Genomic DNA, 23,158 nt, shown 5'->3' with positions numbered 1-23,158 from the left:
TCTTCTCACTAATCCTACGACGGCTGTACCTCTCTCAGGATTTAAGATGCTATTCTACAGATAGCTGAATGAATTTTTATCCCAACTCAGTCACCTATTTCTCCTCCCCCTGCAAGTAGATATGATGAAGTCAATTTTAACTGTGCCACTGAATCACAAAATGAGACAATGCCAAAATTGGAAACAATATTAGATACGGTTTGGTTTGGCAATTTTCAACCTTTGATGCACATTAGAATCACTTGAACAGCTTTTTAAAAAAATACTGATGTTGGGGTTTCACCCCTCAGAGATTCTATTTTTTTTTTTTTTTTTTTTGTCTTTTTCTGTGTCCGGCAACGGGATCGCAACCCTCGGTGTTGCCCCCGCGCCTCGCTCAGCCAGTGAGCGGGAACCGGTCTGCATGTGGGATCCGAACCCTCAGGCGGGAGCGCCGCCGCACTTCCCAAGCGGCGCACTTATCCAGTGCGCCACCAGGCCGGCCCCAGAGATTCTATTTAATTAGTCTAAGGCCAAGATATTTTTAAAAGCTCCCCCATGTGATTCCAATGTTTAGCTAGGGTTAATTAAGAACCACTGATTTAATCCACTCCTCTTATTTTCCTAAATAGAAAAACTAAAATCCAGAGTGGATGAGCAACTTGCCCAAAGTCATCCAGCATATTAGTGCAAGGTGCACCAAGAGATTGTAGCAATAGCAAGAATATGTTGCTTGATGTTTATAATTTTTCTTGCTGGAGTTAATCCCGAAAGCGCTTCTCTTTAGTTCAGATAGGCGTTATATAATTTACCTTTTACTTTGGCAGCAGCACTTATGCTTCTGCAAAGACTGAAGTGGGTTTGCATTCCCTGACCACAAAAGGACAAAGATGGAATTGTGCACTTACCACACATAGCCTGCCGAATTAGCAAGGCTCCCCTAGGAGGCCACTTGAAGTGCCTTAAATGCTTCTCTACAATGATCACCCAGAGCTCAGCGACCTCGGTGGCATAGTGAGAAGAAAGAGGACTGGAAAAGAGAGGAAAGCAGTCTCTCCTAGAGGGAGGGAGCTGGGAATCAACTGAGAACCCGCCAGCACTGCCAGGGGGTAAGGCGAAGGAAGGAAAAGAATTTCAATGAATGCAGGGAGCCTCTGCTCCCCCAACAGCCGAACCGTGATGGACGGCCTGGCAACAACCACCCTCCCGGGAGCCTAAGATCCAAAGGATATAGGTACTAAAGAAAACTTCTACCTATAGTCGCCAAAAAGTGAGCCCCCAATAAAGAAAAGAGCCTACCCGCCCCTCAAACCTCCACCTCCCTTCCCCGCCAAGATCTTCACTACCTACCACCCCAAGACTCAAAAAGAGGGCGGTTCCCAGCCTCATGTGACACAGCAGTCACGTGACCCCGGCCCTGCGGGAGCCGAGGTGCTCATTCCAGCTTCTGGAGCCAGAGGAAGCCCGGCGTGCCCAACCCCCAGCCCGACGCGACCATGCTGTCCCGCCTGCTGAAAGAGCACCAGGCCAAGCAGAATGAACGCAAGGAGCTGCAGGGTGAGCCGAATATCACGATGGCTGTTTTCTCTCCGGCCGCGGCCTAACTTCAGCCCGGAGCCTGGACCCCGAGTAATTGTCCAGATCCAAGGAAGGGCGCCGGCTAGTGGGCAACGACCGTGGGGAAGAGGGAATTAGGGGACGGCTTTTTTTGGAATTCCGTTCCCTTGCCAACGGGCTCTTGTCCCTCTGGTAACATTCTCGTCCCCCTCGGCAACGCCCCCAATCTCCCACTCGCGGCATCCTAGCCCCGCCCCCCGCTCATGGAACGCTGTGCTTATTGGTCCAGGGAGCCTCTCACCCTGGAAGTGGAAGGAACGCCCCTGAAGGGAGGAGGAGGGTGTTGGGGGCCGCCCAGAGACCGGATTTTTGGAGGCCTGAAACCGCCGAAATTGAGGACGGGCACTTTTTTCCTGAGTCCCGCTGTGAATCCCGGAGTTACCAGAGTTACCGATCCTTCGGCCAAGATAGTAGAGAAATAATGCCTGGGAGTCAAAAGTCTTGGGCGCTGCCACTGACTCTTTGGCGTCCCTGAGCAAGTCCCTTCCCCTCTCTGAGTCCAGTTTCCTCATCTCTAAAATGAAAGGGATTGCTTTAAATTTTGCAAGGTCCTTTTCAGCTCTGGCGTTCTGAGATTACTTGAGATGTGCCGGCAACTAGCAAAATAGAAACGAATGAGTGGGGAAACCTTAGCCCTGTCTATTCCCGTTCCTTTTACCCCTCCCTGCAGAGAAGAGGAGGCGAGAGGCTATCACTGCAGCGACCTGCCTGACAGAAGCTTTGGTGGACCACCTCAATGTGGGGTATGAACCTCTTTCCATCAACACTAGTTCCCAGTCCCCCACCCCACCCTGCCCAAGTTTAGGCACTGGCAAGGTCTGGCCCTCAGACTGCTCTTGAAAGGGGTGGGGTGTTCCGTTCATTCCACCATCCTGCCACCTATCCACCCCACAGCTTAACTTTATGGAGAGAGGCTTGAGTCAGCTCTGACACCTAGCATTGGGCAAGGGAGGAGCAGCTGCAGTGGTTGGAGAAGCAGCCAGATTTCTCCCTCCCCACATTAACTTCCTTGGCACTTAGAACTTCATGCCATCTGCCCACCTCCCTTTGCCCTTCCAAGTCCAGCTGTCACGTCAGCGGGAGGGAGAGCACCCTCCTTCACCATAGCTTACCACCCTCTCCTCCTCCTCCTCCCACGCTCTGGGAAGCCTGGGGAGCAGCTGGCAGGAAAGAGATGGCACAGCTGGTGGGGTGAGAGTAGAACGTATGCCAGGAGCTACAGCAGAGCCATGCGGTCTCTTCCTTTCCTTCTGGTCTCCAGGGACCACCCCGTGCCCCAGCCCTAAATGAGAATACTAGTAACAGCCAAAGATTTGTGAAGAAGCCAACAACATTGTCTCTTGACCCTGAGAGTGACCCAGAAGAGTGCACAGATGATTTCAAAAGGAGGCAGTATGATGCCTTCCATCCCAGGGCAAGTAGAACAGCTTGGTTGTGAATCCAGAGACTGAGTCATCCAAGTGAGCCATGCAGGAGCTGGGGCCATCTTCATTACTCATCAACAGTGTGGGGAGTTTAGGGGAAAAGAGGGCTATGGTTGGAGCTTCTGATCTCTTTTCCCTCCAAGCGACTCTGTTCATTCAGCGTAAACAATAGAAACAGGAGGTTAATAGGGAAAATTGGGATTTCAGGAACTCCCAGCAGGATCTGTTGGAGGCATTGGGAGCCCCCTAATGTTAATGTTTCAGCTCCTAACCCACCATCTACGATAGTCCAGCTGTCTTCCAAAGAGAACGGACAGGGTCGGCCCCCTTTTCTCCCTCCCACATTGGCACCTCCTGGGCTCTGCCATGCACACCATTTGTTAGATTGGCCCAGGCTGCTTCTCTTCCTTTGCCACCCCACTTTCAGCTTAGAGGGCAGCTAAGCTAAAGCCAGATTAGAAAGGGTTTTGTGTTGCTTCCCACGTCTCTTTTAATTCTCCGGAAAGGAAAACAAAGGCTCAGTCTATCTCAGCCGCTGTCAGGTGTCCTGCCCACTCTTTTGACCCCCTCCCCAACTCCTTGCTCCCTCCAGCCCCCACACATTCCAGTAGGTGAGAGCACCAGATGTGGAATCTCCTGGCTGACCTAGAGCTTTGGGGTGGAGCGTGAAAGACTCATTAGCCAATAAAGGAGAACAGTTATTGGGGGGGAGGGGCAAAAAATATTGGCAGAGTAGGTAAAGGTAGCTGCAGCCAATACCTTGATTGAAGAGAAAAGAAAAACTATTGCCTACAGCAGAAGGGAGGGAGTGTGTATAGGTTCATTCATCTGTGTGGGCGAAAGGAGAAGGGTTGCGAGAGAGACGGAGAGCCAAGAAGAAACCCCTGGGATTTCATCTCTTGACCCAGGGTTCCTGGGGAGGGGGTTGCTCTCCCATCTCACTCCAGTTTCAGGGAGAGGTCCCATTTCCCTTCAAAACTTCTTGCACATATCCCTGGGCTTCCAATCACTGCCAGATGTGTCCCTGTTGTTGGATTTTCCCAGCTTTGCCACGCCCCCTTTTCCTTCCTAGCTTCTTCCTTGGGGATATCCCCCAGGTTAACCCTTCCTTCCCCCACCCAGCTGCAGGAACTCCTTTGAAAGTAGGAGAGGGTATGTTTCTAATCAGCTCCCACTTTGGCTTTCCTGGGAATCCTAGGAGTGGGAAGAAAGAGAGGGTATTCATTTGCATGTACTGGTAGTCATTTGCATCACATCCAAGAGTGGCCAAAATCGCGAGGAGGTTTTCCCCAGCCAGCCCTGACTCCTGGCTGCCTTCCACTACTGCAATGGACTGTTAGTCCTGGAGACCACTCCCCACTAGTTGGGTGAGCTGACCTCCTCCCTCTTCCAAACCCTAGTGTGGCCCAGGCCTACATGAACCAGAGAAAGCTGGACCATGAGGTGAAGACCCTACAGATCCAGGCTGCCCAATTTGCCAAGCAGACAGGCCAGTGGATCGGGATGGTGGAGAACTTCAACCAGGCACTCAAGGTGGGCCACACTCCAAACATCACTACCCCCATCCTGGTTCCCAATTGGCTGTCACCAGTCAGGTCATCTCAGGCCTGGGGTTAAGGAGAAAGTGGAGATGGTCCCAGAAATCCCACCTAGGGCCCAGTATCAGAGAAGCTATAAAACGAAATAAAAGCACTCGGTGGGTCAGAGTAAATCCCTTTCCAGGAGATGGATGAAAAGTGCCCCCAGACTGGGAGACATACTCTACTCATCCTGATTCCTGGGCTCCCATCCCCTCTCCTCATTCCCAGGAAATCGGGGACGTGGAGAACTGGGCTCGAAGCATCGAGTTGGACATGCGCACCATTGCCACCGCACTGGAATATGTCTACAAAGGGCAGCTACAGTCTGCCCCTTCCTAACCCCTCTTCCCTCCTCCTCTACCTCACCCCTCCTACCTCACTAACAGGGGCAGGAAGGAGGCTGACAGACCATGAATAAATCACAAGCCTCCGTTTCTGAGTTGTGTTTCAATGAGCTACTAGCTCCAGTGTGAGGGGTGGAAGTGGAAGATTCAAAGGTTATTTTCCTGAGGGACAGGTACCTGTTGGGTAGAAGGTGGAACCAGCTTCCTCTTACCATCCCAACTCTCTTCTCCTTGGGTCTAGTGCAGGTGTCTGTTGGATAAGCAGAGGGTGGGAGTTTCCCAGACCTCTCCATAGAAGGTCCTAGTGGCCTCTGCCCCCAGCTTCCTAATTCAGGAACTTCAGTTTCCTGCAAAGGAGAAGAAATAAGACAGGGAGCAGGCCTGGTCCCAGCTCTGGCTCTCTGCCGCTCCACGTGCTCGTGGCCTCTCCCAGGCTGGCACTAAGCAGTGTCATGAGTCTGGGCCAGGTAGAAGATTAATCACTGGGTGTGGGGGCACTTCAGGGCTGAGAAGGGGGAGGAATGACAGGTCTAAGGCCACCAACAGAGAGGGTCAGCTGCCATCCTTGACAATTCCCCGTTCCTGGGAGTCCATGACATAGGTGGTTAGGAACTCAGGCTGAGAAAGACAGCCAAGGAGGGGTCCTGGGCAGATCTGGTCTCTGCCAAGCCTTGGCTTCAGCTAGGCAAGCTCCAGCCACCCTGGCTCCTCCTCCTCAGCCCTGCCCCCACCCCATCATACAAACACTTAATACTCCCAGAACCGAGTCCACCCACTCCGGACTTTGGCTTTATCTGTAGCTAGTGTGGGAGTCTGGGAAGACTGGGAGCAAAGCCTCTCAAACAAAAGCAAAAAAAGAAGCTTCAGGTGTTCTAGTACCTGCCAGCTTTCCCCAGAGGAGGTAAGTGGGACACTGGGAACTGGGGGTATTATGAGAAGACTAGCTAGATATTACGTGTATTGACAACAAAGCTTTGGGCCGGCCCGTGGCTCACTCGGGAGAGTGCGGTGCTGATAACACCAAGGCCACGGGTTCGGATCCCATATAGGGATGGCCGGTTGCTCACTGGGTGAGCGTAGTGCTGACAACACCAAGTCAAGGGGTAAAAGCCCCCTTTTGGTGTTCTTTAAAAAAAAAAAAAAAAAAAGTCCCCTTACCGGGCCTTTTTTAAAAAAAAAAAAAAAAAAAGTCCCCTTACCGGGCCTTTTTTAAAAAAAAAAAAAAAAAAAGTCCCCTTACCGGGCCTTTTTTAAAAAAAAAAAAAAAAAAAGTCCCCTTACCGGGCCTTTTTTAAAAAAAAAAAAAAAAAAAGTCCCCTTACCGGGCCTTTTTTAAAAAAAAAAAAAAAAAAAGTCCCCTTACCGGGCCTTTTTTAAAAAAAAAAAAAAAAAAAGTCCCCTTACCGGGCCTTTTTTAAAAAAAAAAAAAAAAAAAGTCCCCTTACCGGGCCTTTTTTAAAAAAAAAAAAAAAAAAAGTCCCCTTACCGGGCCTTTTTTAAAAAAAAAAAAAAAAAAAAAAAAGATCTCCTTACCGGTCATGTTTTTAAAAAAAAAAAAAGACAACAAAGTTTTAAGCTTTTAATGTGCTTCCTAACATGTTATCCCCTTTGATCCTCCACAGCTCTGAAATGGGCCTGGTGGGTGTTAGCCCCACTTGGTAGATGAGAAAACAGGTTTAGAGATGCAGTGAGATACTCAGCATCACACAGCAAATTTGGGGCACCAGGACTAAAATGCAAGGCTCTTGGCCCTGTACATGGTTCCAAAAACAAGGCCCAGGTTACGTTCAGAGGGTTCAGATGTCCCTAGTTTAGTAGGAGAGAAGATATGACAGAAAACAAGACTATCCCTATGCTGCCATATAGCAGGTCTGCACACAGGACCCAGCTCATCTGCTTTTAGATGTTAGCCACAAATATAAGGTCTGCCCACATCTTTGCTTTGCATAAATAAGCCATGGTGTGCCAAATATCTGCCAAACAGGAAATTTCTCAATCTGCTCAGACCAGACACTTCCAGCTAGGGATGATATTAGGGGCAAGGACTTGAGGGCTGGAGTAAACTGGACAAGTTTTACCACCCAGCCTAGGCTGCCACCTGCAGGTCACTTGGGCTCCAGTCATGTGGCTACTTCTGCTGCTGGGTGCCTTGCTCTGGGCAGTGCTGTGGTTGCTCAGGGACCGGCAGAGCCTGCCCACCCGTGATGCCTTCGTCTTCATCACCGGCTGTGACTCAGGCTTTGGACGCCTTCTGGCACTGCGACTGGACCAAAAGGGTTTTCGAGTCCTGGCCAGCTGCCTGACCCCCTCAGGGGCAGAGGACCTACAGCAGTTGGCCTCCTCCCGCCTCCACACCACCCTGCTGGATGTCACTGATCCCCAGAGTGTCCAGCAGGCAGCCAAGTGGGTGGAGACACATGTTAGGGAAGCAGGTGAGTATGGTAGGGCCTCCTGGAACATGGTGTGGGGTGTTACTGATCTCCTCCAGTGACCCCAGGAGTCACTTGCAGGAGCTTTGGAAAACTAGAAGGGATAGATCATCCCAGGAAGGAGAGGGGCCTGTAGGAATGCCTCCTCTATCCCTGGTGTCTCTCATCTCCCCACAGGGCTTTTTGGTCTGGTGAATAATGCTGGTGTGGCTGGTGTCATCGGACCCACACCATGGCTGACACGGGATGATTTCCATCGGGTGCTGAATGTGAACACGTTGGGTCCCATCGGGGTCACCCTTGCCCTGCTGCCCCTGCTGCAGCAGGCCCGGGGCCGGGTGATCAATATCACCAGTGTTCTGGGTCGCCTGGCAGCCAATGGCGGGGGCTACTGTGTCTCCAAGTTTGGCCTGGAGGCTTTCTCTGACAGCCTGAGGTGAGGGTTGCAGAGCTTCAAGCTCCAAGGACAGCCCACTCAACAAACGAATTAGTGCCTGCCCTAATGGGCCAACAGGGATAATTAAGACACAGCATAATGGAATATTTAAGGGCCAGCCTGTAGCTCACTCGGGAGAGTGCGGTGCTGATAACACCAAGGCCACAGGTTTGGATCCTATATTATAGGGATGGCTGGTTGGCTCACTGGCTGAGTGTGGTGCTGACAACACCAAGCCAAGGGTTGAGATCCCCTTACCAGTCATCTTTATAAATAAATAAATAAATAATGGAATATTTAAGAGGAGACAGTTTAGGGCTAGTCTTCATGGATTCAAACCCCTGATTTCTATCATGCAAGCTTTGTGACCTTAAATAAGTTACTTCTTTTTACCCGTTTTGTCTCATCTGTTAAGTCAGGATGAGAAGACCTGCCTCATGAGTGTTGTGAGTGAAATGAGGCACACGTAAGGACTCAACAGTGCCTGGCACATAATAAATGCTCAAAAAAGCCTGCTATTGTTATAATTAGTAGAGAAACACGTTACTATTAATAGAATTACAGTGAGCTAGTAACTTTACTTAACATTTTCTTCTTATTTAATTCTTCCAACAACCCTGTAAGGGTAGGTATTAAACAACTAGTTAGTGGAAGTGCTGGGACTTACCCCCAGGTCTGCTTACCTATAGAGCCTGGTCATTATGTTCTGCTCCTCATCTTTAAACAGTAATGTCCAAAATTCTATGGGAGCACAAAGAAGACTTGATGAGGACAAACAGAAGCAGGGCCTGAATTTTGAGCTCAAATACAAGTTGCCCAAGCTGGGCCTATCCTCTAAGGAAGCCTGCCCTCATCACCATCACTCAGCAAAGAATTTCAATGTCGAGCCGAGCCCGTGGCGCACTCGGGAGAGTGCGGCGCTGGGAGCGCAGCAGCGCTCCCGCCGCGTGTTCGGATCCTATATAGGGATGGCAGCTGCGCTCACTGGCTGAGCGCGGTGCAGCCGGTCTCAAAAAAAAAAAAAAAAAGAATTTCAATGTCTATTTTTGTATCTATTCCTCAGTCTTTAATTTTCCAGTCGGCATTATGGAACACATACTTAACAGTTGGATTTCTGCATTTATGCCAGGTGAAGGGATGTATTGCCACTTTCCCCATCAGATTACCCCCAGCAGATACCAGCCTAATACCCTTCATATCTAGCACTCAGGGCTCAACCCTGTTATGGGAGCTAGGGAATGGGGTTCCTCTAAATCAGGAACTGACAAACTGTGGTTCTCAGGCCACATCCAGCCACATCCGGCCAATCATCTACCAGCTAATAATGGTTTTCACATTTTTAAGTGGTTACATTGTAAATAGTAATATAAGTACCTAATAGTATCATTAATTTTGTTTCTTGGCCTGCAGTGCCTAAAATATTTACTATCTGGCCCTTTAAGAAGTTTGCCAACCCCTGCTTTAGATCATTGAAGAAAATATAAAGGAAAACATACCTCGAATACACCTACCTCCCTCTGCCCCACTTGCCCCTTGTCCCAGCACAGTAGGGTTCTCCCTTACTGTCAGGACTTCTGTCCCTGGCCTATGACAACTTTCTCATCTTGGCTCCCCCACCCGTATCCCTGAATGTCCCCTCCCTAAAGGGCAAGAACCGAGAAACCTCCCTCTGTCCCCACTCCAGGCGGGATGTGGCTCCTTTTGGGATACAAGTCTCCATCGTGGAGCCTGGCTTCTTCCGAACCCCCGTGACCAACCTGGAGGGTATGGAGAACGCCCTGCAGGCCTGCTGGACACGGCTACCTCCAGACACACGGGCCCACTATGGGGAGGACTTCCTCACCAAGTGTGAGTAACTGGGCCCATACAGAGGCAGATGAAGGGAAATGAGAGTGCCAGAAAGGCCAGCCCACATCAGCCCACTGGGAGGACGTGGGCAGGGCAGCCAGGGAGGGGATGAGGGTGAATGGATACCACAGGAGAGTGCCCGGACCACACGGAACCTGCCCACGCCCCAAACTGAGGAGGTGATTAAGGATCTTTCTCACCTCTCCTGGGCAACAAGCCTCAGGAATCAAAAGATAGGGCCTAACATGGGCTGGAGTAGGGAACTGACTACAACTGCCCGTGGGGCTGCAGACCTGAAAGTGCAGCGGCGCATCATGAATCTGATCTGTGACCCGGACCTAACCAAGGTGAGCAGGTGCCTGGAGCATGCCCTTACAGCTCGTCATCCCCGAACCCGCTACAGCCCAGGTTGGGACGCCAAGCTGCTCTGGCTGCCTGCTTCCTACCTGCCAGCCAGCCTGGTGGATGCTGTGCTCACCTGGGTCCTTCCTAAGCATGCCCAGGCAGTCTACTGAATCCACCCTTCTAGCAAGAGATTGTTTTTCAAGGTTGTTATTTCTGTCCTTGCCCGGTAGTGCCTGGTGCCTGACACAAAATAGGCACTCAATAAATGTATATTGTTTAAAAAAAAAAAACAGGTGGGCAGAAATGAAAGTGCCGAGTGGGAGACTGATCCCCATTTATGTGCCAGCTAAGCTGACTTAACTGCCCAAGATCTCTGGCCTATTTAGTGCCTGCAAAACAGCTAGCACTCACTGGGGGGGTGCAAGGGAACTGTCTTGTGCCTGTAGGTGATATTTGAAACTGCACCTGGAGGAGTGGCCATCAAATGGCCCTTTTGGACATTTCCCTTATTTTCTACAGGACTGCAGTTCAGTGTTTGTACTGGGAATGACCTTTATCTGTTTTTCTTGGGGGAGGAGGTGATGAAGAGGGGTCAGGGCCAGGCTAGGTGGTTTCCATGGAAGAAAAGGCAATACTCACTTAAATTCTCCTACTATCTAATCTAAGTCAAGAATGAGGGACACTGGCCACACAGGTGTCAAGGCCACCACCCTGACAGGAGCTAGGTCACCTTGAGGACTGGAGCGGGAGGGAGTTGCTGGGCCCTCAGAGGTGCACAGAGGCCAGGGGTAAGATGTCCAAGGTATATGTGGGCTGGGCTCTCCCAGGTAGGACCTTTGTGGGGAATCCCTTTGACTTATACAGGAGATGGCCTCATGAATGTTCCTGCACTGAAGATGGCAGCATAATACTAGGGGACAGGGAGGGCACTGGGCCATGCCTCCTCCAGATTCCTGCTTCTGCCACTGCCGGCCCAACTAACACCTTCAGCAAACTCCTCCTTTCCCAAACACCCCCCAAAATAGGCCTGCCTTTCCCAGAGGTACACATAGAGCAAGGTCCCAGAGGACAGGGAACATAGATAAGGAGAGGGAAGGGATCAAGTATCACTCTTTAATACAAACTGAGACCATCTCTCTTTTCAGTCTGAAAAAATAATCCGTTTAATTGAAAAACCTGGAGGATACTACTCCACTCCCCCTAGATGAGGGGGCTGAAGAGACCAGACCCCCTACATCACCTCATAGCCACTTCGGATACTCTTCACGAGGCAGCATGCAAAGACAATTCCCAGGACCTAGAAGGAAAGATGGAGAGGAGGGTGCAGTAGAGTCAGAAGGGCAAGCTACCCGAGACCCACCAGTGGGACCCCAGACACAGCCAGGGCCCTCCCCAGGCCAGTACCTCCTGCCCAGCACCCTCCCCCTCATTTTCCCTACTCCCCAGATGCCCTGGATTGAGTCCCAACCCCTGCCAAGAGCATCACTCACCTCCACAAAAGCAATGCCCAGGGCTGCTGCAGCCACCACCAGCACATTTTTCCTCAGCTCATCCCCAATCTTCTCCACACAGCCCTGAAGGGTGGCAGGCACACAAGGCAAGAGCACCATCAGAAACTCCCCACCCACCCCCTCTGATCCATCTGTCTCTTCCCTGCCCTCTGTACCTTTCACCTCACCCCTAGCATTCCCAGACCCCCTCCCCATCCCTGATCCATCGCCTCCATCCCAGGTCTCTCTTGCCTCCTGAAACATTTCCCAGGTTTCCCAAGTCCCGCACTATCTGTCTCCTCTTTACCTCCTTATGGATCGCCTCCTTGTTGAAATTAGTCCCACAGCCCGCAGTGACATTGATGCAGCAGGAGTCAGGGACTTGGTTCTTGGCCATGGAAGGGATGTTCTCCCAATCTGTGTAGTTAGCAGCCCCACAGCAATTAAACTGGAGGGGAGAGATATGGGGGAGAAGGCTGTTAAGTGAACCTCCACCTTTAATATGGAGTGAGAATCCTCTTTCCCCACTATGCCCACTCTCAGCAACCCCACTCACATGTTCCTGCATCCAGTCTAGGAGTAAAGCCGTTTGGTTGTTTGAGTAATTCTGCATCTGCTGCCGGAAGTCCTTATCAAACTCTGACCGCAGCTGAGAGTAAGGAGGAGCATTGTTGAGGTCAGAATTCAGGTACCTGGATCCCAGTGCAGCCTGAGGCAGGACACTTCCCTTATTCCCTGCTTACCTTGTCTCTAAACACATAGCCAGCAATGGCTACAACCACCTCCACCAGCAAGATAAGAGACAGGAAGATGGCAAACTGCAGGAGCAAAGGACAGGAGTCAGGTTTGGAGTCTATGGGTGAGAGGGGTCTGCTCTGGCCCAGCCGGTCCCTGGAACACTCACAAAGATCTTCCTCAGCCACCCACCTCACCTCACCTCACCCACCCTCGTGAGCCCCAAACATAGAAATGCCCTTCAGCAGTCCTAGGCTCCATGCTGGTCCCATACCCCACTCACCGTGATCATAAGACAGTAGTTCTCCTTGCAGGCCCCACAGCAGCCCACAAGAGCCACCAGGAAGAGGAAGGCACCCACTGCAATGATGACCACAGACAACAGGGAGCCAGGGGTAGCCCCCTGGGTTATGGTCTGATTCAGGACAAGGTGGAACCTTACACCTACGGCGATCAATCCCACTGCACAGGCCTAAGAGAAAGGCAAATGAGGGTTAGGCCAGACCCACGACCCAGCAGTTCTCCATGACAGAGGGCAGGGGGTGCATCCAAGACACAGACTTGACCCTATCCTGGACAGAGAAATTCTCACACCTCTGGGAAACTTTTGACTTGGGGGAGGGGGATGACCGATCCTTGTTCTCACAGTGAAGGCTGGGGAAATGTTCAAGGCACTCAGGAAGAAGGGAGTCAAGAGCCAAGCCTGCCTTCCTTCAAGCAGCTTTTCAACTAGGGGACTAACCAAATGCAAAAAGAGAAGTTTCCAGAAAGCCTTGACCTCAGTGCACAAGTTCCTGAAGGAGAGTAGTACTTTCTAGGGCTCCCAGCCCTCTCCTAGAACTGTCCCCTCCCTATCCTCCAGTCCCCACCCCAGGGACATCAGCTGTGACTTAAGTTTCCTCAGTCCAGCTGGGCCAGGGAGGAGAAGGGAGGAAGAAAAAGGGGCGAGAGTAGTGTGCCCCTCCCTGGACAAACAGTAGCCTCTTAAGCCAGGAGGCCAGGGCAGGAGCAAATTGAGATGGGTATAGCCCTTCCTCAACCCCAAGCAGCTGAGAAGGGAGATGGAGGAGAGGGAAGGAAGAGGGGTGAGGGGGTGTAGGAGGAAGAGAGGGTAGGGGAGGATGAGAAGCCCCATGGTGATAGATAGCATCAGGCCGTTGGCTGGTTGCCCCACTACCCCAATCACAAGTGTTTGGGTCACCAGACAGGAAGGGCCAGCAGGGGTGGGGGTGGGAGGTCTGGACACCTAGAATGGCCATTCTTGGTCCAGACAGGCCTCGGGAGTCCACGAAAGCTGGAGGAGGGGGTGGCCACGCTGTCTTTCCCAGGGTTTCCTTCCGCATCTGGCCTCCAGCGGCCTTCATTCTTGGTCCCTCAGCCCTCACCACTCCAGAGCCAGGGTTCCCGCACCCTGCAAGCGCGCCCTCGCCGCCCCCCTCCCCACTCACGCAAAAGGCCAGCAGAAAAACGTAGAGCAAGAACTTGACACATTTCATTCCTCTTTCCACCGCCATGGCTGCTGGGCCTGGGACAGAGGGGAGGGCGGGAGGGGGATTAGAACGGCCGAGGGGGGACCTCAGTTTCCGGGCTCCCGGCCGGCCCTCGAGGCCTTCCCTGCGCGGCCCCCATTCCCGGCCCCTCCCACCCGGAAACCCGCGGTCAGATCCACGTCTCCCAGCCCCCTCTCCTCCCTGGCAAGAGAGGGGTGGGGGCGACGGCCGCCAGGCCCGGACTCCGTCCCGCCGCCTCCGGGGCCCGGGACAGATCCAGGGGCGCCGGCAGGGGCTGGAGCCCGACACCGACCCTCGACCCGCCAGCCCCCAGACGTCGAACACCCCTTCCCCGCCCAACCGGCCCCTAAAAACGGTCCTCCGCCCAACCCCGACCTTCTGAGAGCCACTTTCCCCTGAACCCTTTCCTCCCCCGAAAAAAAGTGCGGCCAGCACCCCCGCCACACCCCGCCCCGGCTTCTGGAACTTTGAAGCAAAGTTGCCTGAGGGCCTCGGGAGCGGCTCGGGGCGAGCCCCTGGAGGAGGGAACTCCCAATGGTCTTCTCCCACCGCGCGCCCACGTCCTCCGGGCGCCCCGCGGCCTCACCTGGGCTCCCCGAGGCTGAGCGCTCCTCTCCCGCCGCGGCTCTGGGGCTCTCCAGCTGTGCCCCTCCGGCTCCCGCCCCTCCTGCCGCGCGGCCCCGCCCCGGGCTCCAGCCACAGCCTCTCCCCCTCCGGGTGGCCGGCAGCCTCCTCGTGACGCGAGAACAGCTGCGGCCTGAGTCACCCGGGCCGGGGAGGGGAGGGCCGAGCCCCGGCCCGGCCAGGGGGCACGTGGCCCTTACACGCAAGACGGCGCCCACCCCCGCAAAGGGAAGGCACCAAGGGCAGGACTTCAGAGCGCCTGGGGCTTTTCCGGCGCCCCCCGCTCCATGCCAACTCCGGGTAGGAGAGCGGAACCGAGCTCCGCCTGGTTCGCTCTGGTTCAGGGAATCAGAGGAGGCGTGGAGAGCCGAAGGAGGAATGGGCGGCCCAAAGTTACCCTCTGAGAGCCTGGAGGGCAGAGCTGAGGCAAGGTGACAATGTGGTCTTTGGGAGGCGTCACCCGGAGCCCAGCCCCCTCCTCAGGTTCCAAGTCTGTTCAAGCCCCTACCCCCATCCCCGACTGTGCAGAAAGAGCTGTGGTCTGCCTGGGATCGGGTGGGGTCAGAATAAACACTTCCAGAAAGTCCCTGGCCTCACATCCTGGGAGTATCCTAACATTGGAGAGTGGGGGTTTTCGGCCCCCCTCTGTTAGCGCCGCATCTCCATTTTCCAGGGTTCCTGGGCTGAGAAAAGGGGAGCAAGCCCTTCTTCAGGGCCATACTATCCAGTCAATCATGATGTGTCAGAATCGGGTTCCGGGCCGGCCCGTGGCTCACTCGGGAGAGTGCGGTGCTGATAACACCAAGGCCCCGGGTTCGGATCCCACATAGGGATGGCCGGTTCGCTCACTGGCTGAGTAGAGTGCGGTGCTGATAACACCAAGGCCCCGGGTTCGGATCCCACATAGGGATGGCCGGTTCGCTCACTGGCTGAGTAGAGTGCGGTGCTGATAACACCAAGGCCCCGGGTTCGGATCCCACATAGGGATGGCCGGTTCGCTCACTGGCTGAGTAGAGTGCGGTGCTGATAACACCAAGGCCCCGGGTTCGGATCCCACATAGGGATGGCCGGTTCGCTCACTGGCTGAGTAGAGTGCGGTGCTGATAACACCAAGGCCCCGGGTTCGGATCCCACATAGGGATGGCCGGTTCGCTGCTGACAACACCAAGTCAAGGGTTAAGATCCCCTTACCGGTCATCTTTTAAAAAAAAAAAAAAAGAATCGGGTTCCTCCCTATGGGGGAAGATTGACAAGGTCTGTGTGAATCGCTCCTGGATCAGCCCCTTACCGCGGGACGGGAGGTAGTGGAGGACATTACAGCAGGCCAGGCTTATATCCCTGGGACTCTCCCATCTCACCCCAGAAGAAAAAGCCAAGCTGCCTCCCTCCCTTGTGTGCCACTGGTGGTCACCAGAAGAAGCTGATATGAATAGGTCCAAGGATAAGACCTGCCTCATACCCCCACATCTCCAGCCTGGGCCCCACCCCTTAGGTTCTTATGGTTCTACCTCTTACGGTCACCACTTCCTGAATCTTGGTTTGTGTGTACACGAAGAAGGGAAGAAATTATAAGAGCAAAAGGAAGGAGATCCGGGCTAGGCTGAAAACCAGTTTCCAGGATCACAACTTTCCAGGGGGACACACCAAGTCCGTTCTGGACCTTGCTTCTGCTTATCATGGCAGGCAGGCTGTGGAGGAGGAACAAAGATGCTGAAGAAAGGAGTATTAATCACTTTCCTTATTGTGCTGCCACTAGATGCCAGGCATGTGCTAGGCATGAGGGCAGCAAGGAGAGGAAGGCGGTGGCCCTGCCCTCTTCAGCTAGCAGGCAGAACCAGGTTCTGTCCACACTGTGAAGAAAGACTGAAGCCCCTGGTGGCAGCTGGATGAGCTCAGAGGGAGGGACCAGGGAGGAGAATGGATTTAAAGAGGTGGGTGATATTCTCCGAGGTGACCTTGGAGAATAAAGGGGCAAGGTCTTGTTCCAGGGACAGGGAAAACAGTCAACTGTAAAAAAAAAAAAAAAGCCTTTTAAAAGTACATGGCAGGTTGAGGGTGGCTGGGTCAAAGGACTCAGGAAGGATGTGATGAAGATGAGTGGGAAAGTGGTCTGAAGATCAAGACTGAGAGACCTTAGATACCTAATAACCAAGCACAATGCTTGGTCTTTGAATCTTTTAACAAAGTAGCTGCAAAAGACATTTGGGGAACAACTGGGGAAATGTTAATATGGACTGAGAATTAGACATGAGAAAATTATGTTGTTAGCTGTGATAATGCTATGACTATGTAGGGAAATATTATGGATTGAATTGTGTCCCCCCAAAAGTTTAATGTGTTGGAGGCTTAGGCCCCACTGTGACAATGTTAAGAGGGTGGGAAGTCTTATTATGGTATTTGAAAGATGAGGCCTGGAAGAGGTGATTAGATTGTATGACCATGCTGAAGTGAATGGACTAATAATGGTAGTCAGGGGTGTGGTTCAGAAGGCTTTAAAAGGAGAGCACAAAAAGAGTCTCTCTGCCTCGCCATTTTCTGCCATGTGAGACGCCTCGGTCACTGTCACCACCACCAAGGCTTTCACCAAATGTGTTTCCTGGACTTTGGACTTCCCAGACTCTGAAACTGTAAGCAATAAATTTCATTTTCTTATAAATTATCCAGTTCCAGGTATTTTGTTATAAGCAAAAGAAGCAGACTAATACAGAAAATTGGTACCAGGAGTGGGGTGTTGCTTATAACAAATACTTGAAAATGTGGAAGCAGCTTTGGAACTGGGTGTTTAGGAGAGGGGGAAGAATTTGGAGGAGCAGGCTAGAAAAAGCCTAGCTGTTGGTGGGAGTTTTAGACGACAAGAGAAACGGGGAAGTTTGGAACTTCTTAAAGACTGGTTAAATGGTGGTAAGCAGAATGCTGATAGAAATATGAACAGTAAAGGCCATATCAAGATCTCAGATGTAAATGAGAAGAAGCTTTTTGGAAACTGGTACAAAGATCATCCTTGCTATGACCTGGCAAAGAATTTGGGCTGCTTGTGTCCATGCCCTTGGAGTTTGTAGAACTTGGAACTCAAGAGCTGTGAAGCAGCATATTTGGCAGAAGAAATTTCTAAATAGCAAAACATTCAGGAAGCTCCATGGCTACTTGAACAGCCTATGCTGAGTAATGGTGACAAAGGCATGACGTAAAGCCAGAATTTAAAAGGAAAGGAGAGTGTAGAGATTTGGAAAATTTGCAGCCTGGTCATGTGGTAGAGAAGCAGAGAACATTTTCAGGAGAAAAATGCAATGGTGCTAAGAAGATTAATACAAAAGAAAGGGATTATCAAGAGAAGGAGGGAAAGGCCCTGAAGGCATTGCAGAAGCCTCTGGGGTCAACTCTTCCATTACAGACCCAGAGGCCTAGGGGCACAGAATGGTCTCAGGGAACAGGCCTAAGGCATCCTCCACAGGCTCACTGCCCAGGGCCACTGCCAGATGCTGCTCCCCACACCAGCATCTCAGCTGTTTTGGCTGCTCCAGCTGTGGGTAAATTGGCCCCAGGTGTGGCTGGACCCGCAGCTTTGGAAAATACAAACCAAAAGGCTTGGTGGCATCCATATGGTGTTAGGTCTGCAGGCTCACAGAATGCTAGAGCTATGGAGGCTTGGGAGCCTCCACCCCAATATCAAAGGATGTATGGAAAAGCCTGGGGGCCTAGGGAGAGATCTGTCACGGGGGCAGAGTCACTGCATAGAGCCTTCGCTAGAGCAATGCTGAGGGGAAACGTGGGATCAGAGTGGCAGCAGAGAAATCCCATCAGTGTCATGTCTAGTGGAGCAGTGAAAGTGGGAACACAATCAAGACCCCAGAATTGTGGAGCTACCAGCATGCAATCAACTGCACAAGCTAACACATCACCTGAGACCAGGAAAGCCATAGAAGTGGAGCTGCCTGAGGACTTGGGAACCCAAACCCCACAGCAGCATGCAGGGGATGTTGGACATGGAGTCAAGGTACATGATTCCCAACTTTGAGACTTGATGCCTGCCCTGCTGGGTTTCCAACTTGTTTAGGACCTGTTAACCCTTTGTTTTAGCCAATTTCTCCCTTTTTGAATAGGAATATGTACCCTGTGTTTGTCCCACCATTGTATCTTGGAAGTAGATAGCTTGTTTTGATTTCACAGATTGAACTTTGGACCTTTGAGTTGAAACAAGTTAAGATTTGGGGAATGAGATGTATGTATTTGTATGTGAAAAGGACATCAGGTTTGGGGGGCCAGGGGCAGAATATTATGGATTGAATTGTGTGCCCCCAAAAACTTAATATGTAGAGGCTTAGGCCCCACCATGACAGTGTTAAGAGGATGGGAAGTCCTATTATGGTAACTGAAAGGTGAGGCTCTGAAGAGGTGATTAGATTGTAGGATCGTGCTGAAGTGAATGGATTAATAATGGCGGTCTGGGGCGTGATTCTGAGGACTTTAAAAGGAGAAAACATGAAGAGTCTCTCTCTGCTCTGCCATTTTTTGCCATGTGAGACCACTGGGTCACTGTTGCCACCACCAAGGCCTTCCCCAAATGTGTTCCCTGGACTTTGGACTTCCCAGACTCTGAAACTGTAAGCAACAAATTTCATTTTCTTATAAATTACCCAGTTCCAGGTATTTTGTTATAAGCAACAAAAATGGGCTAATACAGGAAATTACTCTATTTTTTAAAGATACATACTAAAATATTGAAGGGTGAAATGCCATGTCCGTTTGCCACCACCAAGGCCTTCCCCAAATGTGTTCCCTGGACTTTGGACTTCCCAGACTCTGAAACTGTAAGCAACAAATTTCATTTTCTTATAAATTACCCAGTTCCAGGTATTTTGTTATAAGCAACAAAAATGGGCTAATACAGGAAATTACTCTATTTTTTAAAGATACATACTAAAATATTGAAGGGTGAAATGCCATGTCCGTAATTTGGTTTGGAATACTCGGCAAAACAATAGTTGAAACAAAACGAAAATGGTCTAGGTAATAGGACAGTTGGGGACCTAGAAGGCTATGTTGAGTATATTCCGAAGGCAGTAGAAAGTTGTGGAAAGCTTTTAGAGGGTGACACTATCTTGGGATTGGGTCTACACTGAAATGGGAAGGAATAAATGTCAGGTGTCCTGGAAGATAGCTGAGACATCATTGCCACTGTCCAAGGGAAAGATGATGAAAGCCATCATCTGGATGCCCAGGGAGGGAGGCATGTGAGAGACATCCAGATGGAGACATCCTACCAGGGACTGGGATGTGAAACTCAGGAGAGAGGCATCAGACTAGAGATAAAAGTGTTATCTAAGTCCATGGATGGGTGAGGGTCAGAGCAAGAGAAGGAAAAGAGAAAGAGCCTCAGGGAAGGTCATGTTTAAAGGTCATGGGAGTAGGAGTTAGTAGCCAGTAAAGAGGAAAGGGACCTTGCAGAGCTGGGCCTCTGCACTATGCCAGGCACTGTGCTGAGCACTTATATCCATTAGCTCAGAGCTCAATCCTCATGACAACCCTGTGAGGTCAGTACTATTTTACCTGTTTTAAAGATAAAGGAACTGAGGCTTAGAGACATGAAGTAACATGTCCAGAGTCCAAGTGAAAGACAGTCAGGATTTGAACCCAGATTTCTGGGGATTACAAAGCTTGTGCTTTTTTACCTCTCCCTAGGAAACCAAGAGAAAAGAGGACTTCAAAGCAAGAGCAGGGGGCAGTGGCCAGAAGTATCAAATACTGTAGAGAGTCAACTTGGGTGAGAAGCAAGATAAGGCCAGTGAGTGGGGTGGCCTTCTCCAGAGCAGTGTCAGGAGCACCTGCTGGGGCAGAGGAGTGAGGGAAGTAGAGACACCCAAGTGGGCAGAAGGAGAGCTGAGGGAAGGTCAGGAGAATGGGACCTTCCTGGAAATACCTGGGGAAGGGGCCGAGAGAATGCTGGGACAGATGCAGAGTACAGCAACAAGTTGGTAAAGCAATGGGGAGAGAAAGGATAGGGCCAGGGAGGCCCCCAGAGAGCAAGACTTTGTGGAGTTGGAAGGGAGAGGGTATTACTTTTTTTTAAAAAAAAAAGATGACCAGTAAGGGGATCTTAACCCTTGACTTGATGTTGTCAGCACTACGCTCTCCCAAGTGAGCCACGGGCTGGCCCTGAGGGTATTACATTTTTTTTTTTAAAAAATGACCGGTAAGGGGATCTTAACCCTTGACTTGGTGTTATCAGCACCACGCTCACCCATTGAGCTAACCGGCCATCCCTATATGGGATCCGAACCCGTGGCCTTGGTGTTATCAGCACCACACTCTCCCGAGTGAGCCACGGGCTGGCCCGGTATTACATTTTTTAAAAATTATTAAAATAGTAAATTCTGTACTATATATATTTTACCACAATAATAATTAAAAAAAAGACTAGCCCAGTCCTACACCCTGGAAAGTTGACAAAGAGCCCCATGTATCTGCTGGGCTCCAGGGCAGAGGGGCTTCTCAGTGGGAAGGTGACTGACCTCAGACCTGGCCCTTCACATCACATCCTTCAGAGCTTCCAGAACCTGCTCCAAGTGCCTGGCAAATAGATATAACACCAAGCTTCCCTGGTTGGCCAAGGTTACTGCCCCTTGGGTGCCTGGCACTGGCTGGTGGTAGGTGTGCTGGGATGAGAACCCTTGCTCCTGCCCACAAAGCAAAGCCAGGCTGCCCTCCAGCTCCACCACACCTCCACCCAGGGCCAGCAGTAGGGAATGGGGGCCAAAGGTGTCCCAAGCAAAGGTGCTACTTTCTGAGTACACATAGGCATCAACCATACCCAGTGCCATGCACAGCAGCTTGTAGCCAGCACCTGAGGCCTCCTGAAACCCAGATCCACACAGGAAGCCCAGTCCCTGCTGCACAGATCCCTTCTCCCCTCCACACAGCAGGGCTACAGGGGGGTGCAGCTCAGAGAAAAGACGCAGGTGCCATGATAGGAGAGGCCCAGTGCACCTGCAGAGGCCAGTGGAGGTGGGGGAGATAAGAGAAGGGGCGAGAAGACATGGAGAAGGTGAGGAGGAAAGAGAAGAGATGGAGAAACATGAGGGATGAAGAGAGTCAGGAGAGGGGTGAGGCGATACAGGGGAGAGTAGGGGAGGGTGAGAGACATGGAGATATGGGAGGAAAATGTGATGGAGAGGGGTGGAGAGAAGGAAGAGGTGGAGACAAGGAAGGGAGGGAGGAAGGAAACGGGTGCATCAGCGTCAAGGCCATCTCCCCCCTCACCCAGGGAGGATAGGAAAAGTGGTGGCTGAAACTTAAGGTCAAGAGGTTGGGTCTGAACTGGGGGCTTGAGATTTAAATCCAGAGGCCCCAGCTTTAGATAGTGAGGGAGGCATGGGTGTTTCATGGCAGCTCCCAGACTCTGGGGTTAGATCAAAACAAGGGCAAGAGAGGGCAAGCACTGGCTCCACCGCAGCATCACCACTGAGGTACTGGTTGGTAGAGTCTGGGGGCATAGAGGGGAGTCTCCAGTCACTGTGGGCAGCCAGCTCTGGCTGCCCCAGCTGTCTGGGGAGGCCATGCTTTTCATGATGGGCAAAACTGGGTCATCGTGGTACCCAGGAGAACACATTGCCAAAGTCCCCTTATACTTTTCCTTGCTGCGAGGAAAGTGAGGCTCAGAGAGATGAAGCCATTCACTCCGGGTCAACCTGCAGGTGAGAACCAGGATCTTATACTCCAATTCCAGTGCTGTGTCCATCATACCTGCCACCAAGAGGAAGCTCCCCGAGTCCAGAAGCCCTGGTGTGAGACTTGGTTCTGCCACTCACGAGTGTGTTGATCTTGGCTAAACTCTCACCCTCCCCAAAGCTCACCTTCCTCACAGTTGAGTAGGGAGAAAAGAATTCCCTTCCCCACCTTACAGGGCAGTTGTCAGGATCACAGAAGAAATGAAGGTGATTTAATTTTTTAAATTTAAAGGTGATAAGCTTTTATTATACCCTGTTTTTAGACTCATGGGAATTAAAATGATTTTACTTTGAGAAATATTGGGATACTTGACCCCAGTTGAGGTAGACAAGGTAGGAGTTGGAAGGGACAACCCAACCTCCTTCTGCCCCTCCCACCCACCTTGGCCTTGGCCCAGACCCCAATTCAAGCCCCAAGGCCCAGCTCATGTTCCAACCCCACCCCTGGCCAGGCTTTGTCCTCAGGGGTTTGCCTCCATTTCTTTCTCTTCTCCTTGGGACCCCAGTCCCTGACTTCTGGCCCCTCATTCTCCCCAACCTTCCCTGGCTCCTGTCCCAGACTCCTCCCAGACAACGCCACCATTAACGACGGGGTCAATCCCAAATGCACACCTGGGGAGGAGGAGTGGGCAGGGTGGGCAGCTCCAGCTCCTCCAGTTTAGGAGCCTTGTCCAGGCTCAGGGCTTAACCAGAATCTTAGCTGCCATGTGGTTCTGGTCTAGGACCCACCTCAGGAGCACAGAGGTATCCCTGAGAGTTGCAGAGCCTCACAATTAGGGTTTCTCCTGGGATGGAGCAGAGACAAACCCTGGAGAAATGAGAAAGAGGCAATGCTGGGGGCAGGGTGGTTATCTCGGGTTTCTGTTCCTTGGGACTGAAAGGCCAAGAGTCCTAGGCAGGGGCTGAGAAATAACTCATTCATTTATTCATCAGTGTATTGGAAGCCTAAACATGCCTGGCACTGGGACTATATGGAGGTGAGTAAGACATACCCAGCTTTCAAGGTGTTTACAACCTTGTAGGCACTGACAAAAAAATTCAGTTAGGGCTAGCCAGTTAGCTCAGTTGGTTA

The 23,158-nt window shown here is 51.6% G+C and overlaps 3 protein-coding genes across 4 annotated transcripts; 2 read left to right on the top strand and 1 right to left on the bottom strand.

Annotated features, from left to right (window-relative positions):
• Positions 1 to 1,371: 1,371 nt before the first annotated feature.
• Positions 1,372 to 5,034, top strand: BLOC1S1 (biogenesis of lysosomal organelles complex-1, subunit 1). Its single transcript, XM_008583138.1, has 4 exons — positions 1,372 to 1,536; positions 2,267 to 2,339; positions 4,421 to 4,553; positions 4,829 to 5,034. The coding sequence occupies exons 1-4, from the start codon at positions 1,476 to 1,478 to the stop codon at positions 4,937 to 4,939; spliced, it is 378 nt and encodes a 125-aa protein (XP_008581360.1). The 5' UTR covers positions 1,372 to 1,475; the 3' UTR covers positions 4,940 to 5,034.
• A 659-nt stretch (positions 5,035 to 5,693) lies between these two features.
• Positions 5,694 to 10,322, top strand: RDH5 (retinol dehydrogenase 5 (11-cis/9-cis)). Of its 2 annotated transcripts, none has more exons than XM_008583137.1 (5): positions 5,694 to 5,845; positions 7,030 to 7,376; positions 7,551 to 7,809; positions 9,494 to 9,657; positions 9,949 to 10,322. In XM_008583137.1, the coding sequence occupies exons 2-5, from the start codon at positions 7,067 to 7,069 to the stop codon at positions 10,170 to 10,172; spliced, it is 957 nt and encodes a 318-aa protein (XP_008581359.1). In that variant the 5' UTR covers positions 5,694 to 5,845; positions 7,030 to 7,066; the 3' UTR covers positions 10,173 to 10,322. The 2 variants fall into 2 exon arrangements, with proteins under 2 accessions (XP_008581359.1, XP_008581358.1); XM_008583136.1 differs by having other exon boundaries at positions 7,035 to 7,376; positions 9,949 to 10,292.
• An 818-nt stretch (positions 10,323 to 11,140) lies between these two features.
• CD63 (CD63 molecule) lies at positions 11,141 to 14,497 on the bottom strand. The gene is made up of 8 exons (XM_008583135.1): positions 14,325 to 14,497; positions 13,676 to 13,752; positions 12,511 to 12,699; positions 12,236 to 12,310; positions 12,049 to 12,141; positions 11,800 to 11,940; positions 11,493 to 11,576; positions 11,141 to 11,299 (listed from the first exon to the last, which is right to left on the bottom strand). Exons 2-8 carry the CDS (start codon positions 13,739 to 13,741, stop codon positions 11,234 to 11,236), a joined length of 714 nt encoding a protein of 237 aa, XP_008581357.1. The 5' UTR covers positions 13,742 to 13,752; positions 14,325 to 14,497; the 3' UTR covers positions 11,141 to 11,233.
• Positions 14,498 to 23,158: the final 8,661 nt, after the last annotated feature.

Source organism: Galeopterus variegatus, unplaced genomic scaffold, assembly GCF_000696425.1.
Source record: "Galeopterus variegatus unplaced genomic scaffold, G_variegatus-3.0.2 Scaffold2835, whole genome shotgun sequence".
Taxonomy (NCBI): domain Eukaryota; kingdom Metazoa; phylum Chordata; class Mammalia; order Dermoptera; family Cynocephalidae; genus Galeopterus; species Galeopterus variegatus.
The sequence above is the reverse complement of the archived record's forward strand: the minus strand, read 5'-3'. Positions and strand labels throughout refer to the sequence as shown.

Excerpts from the sequence above, each read along its gene's own strand:
- BLOC1S1 (XM_008583138.1), top strand. The coding sequence starts at position 1,476 with ATGCTGTCCCGCCTGCTGAAAGAGCACCAGGCCAAGCAGAATGAACGC. Across the intron at positions 1,537-2,266 it reads TGAACGCAAGGAGCTGCAGG|AGAAGAGGAGGCGAGAGGCT; the intron begins GTGAGCCGAATA and ends CCCTCCCTGCAG. Across the intron at positions 4,554-4,828 it reads ACTTCAACCAGGCACTCAAG|GAAATCGGGGACGTGGAGAA; the intron begins GTGGGCCACACT and ends CCTCATTCCCAG.
- RDH5 (XM_008583137.1), top strand. The coding sequence starts at position 7,067 with ATGTGGCTACTTCTGCTGCTGGGTGCCTTGCTCTGGGCAGTGCTGTGG. Across the intron at positions 7,377-7,550 it reads GACACATGTTAGGGAAGCAG|GGCTTTTTGGTCTGGTGAAT; the intron begins GTGAGTATGGTA and ends ATCTCCCCACAG. Across the intron at positions 9,658-9,948 it reads GGAGGACTTCCTCACCAAGT|ACCTGAAAGTGCAGCGGCGC; the intron begins GTGAGTAACTGG and ends GTGGGGCTGCAG.
- CD63 (XM_008583135.1), bottom strand. The coding sequence starts at position 13,741 with ATGGCGGTGGAAAGAGGAATGAAATGTGTCAAGTTCTTGCTCTACGTT. Across the intron at positions 12,142-12,235 it reads GCTATGTGTTTAGAGACAAG|CTGCGGTCAGAGTTTGATAA; the intron begins GTAAGCAGGGAA and ends CCTTACTCTCAG. Across the intron at positions 11,577-11,799 it reads AGGAGGCGATCCATAAGGAG|GGCTGTGTGGAGAAGATTGG; the intron begins GTAAAGAGGAGA and ends GCCACCCTTCAG.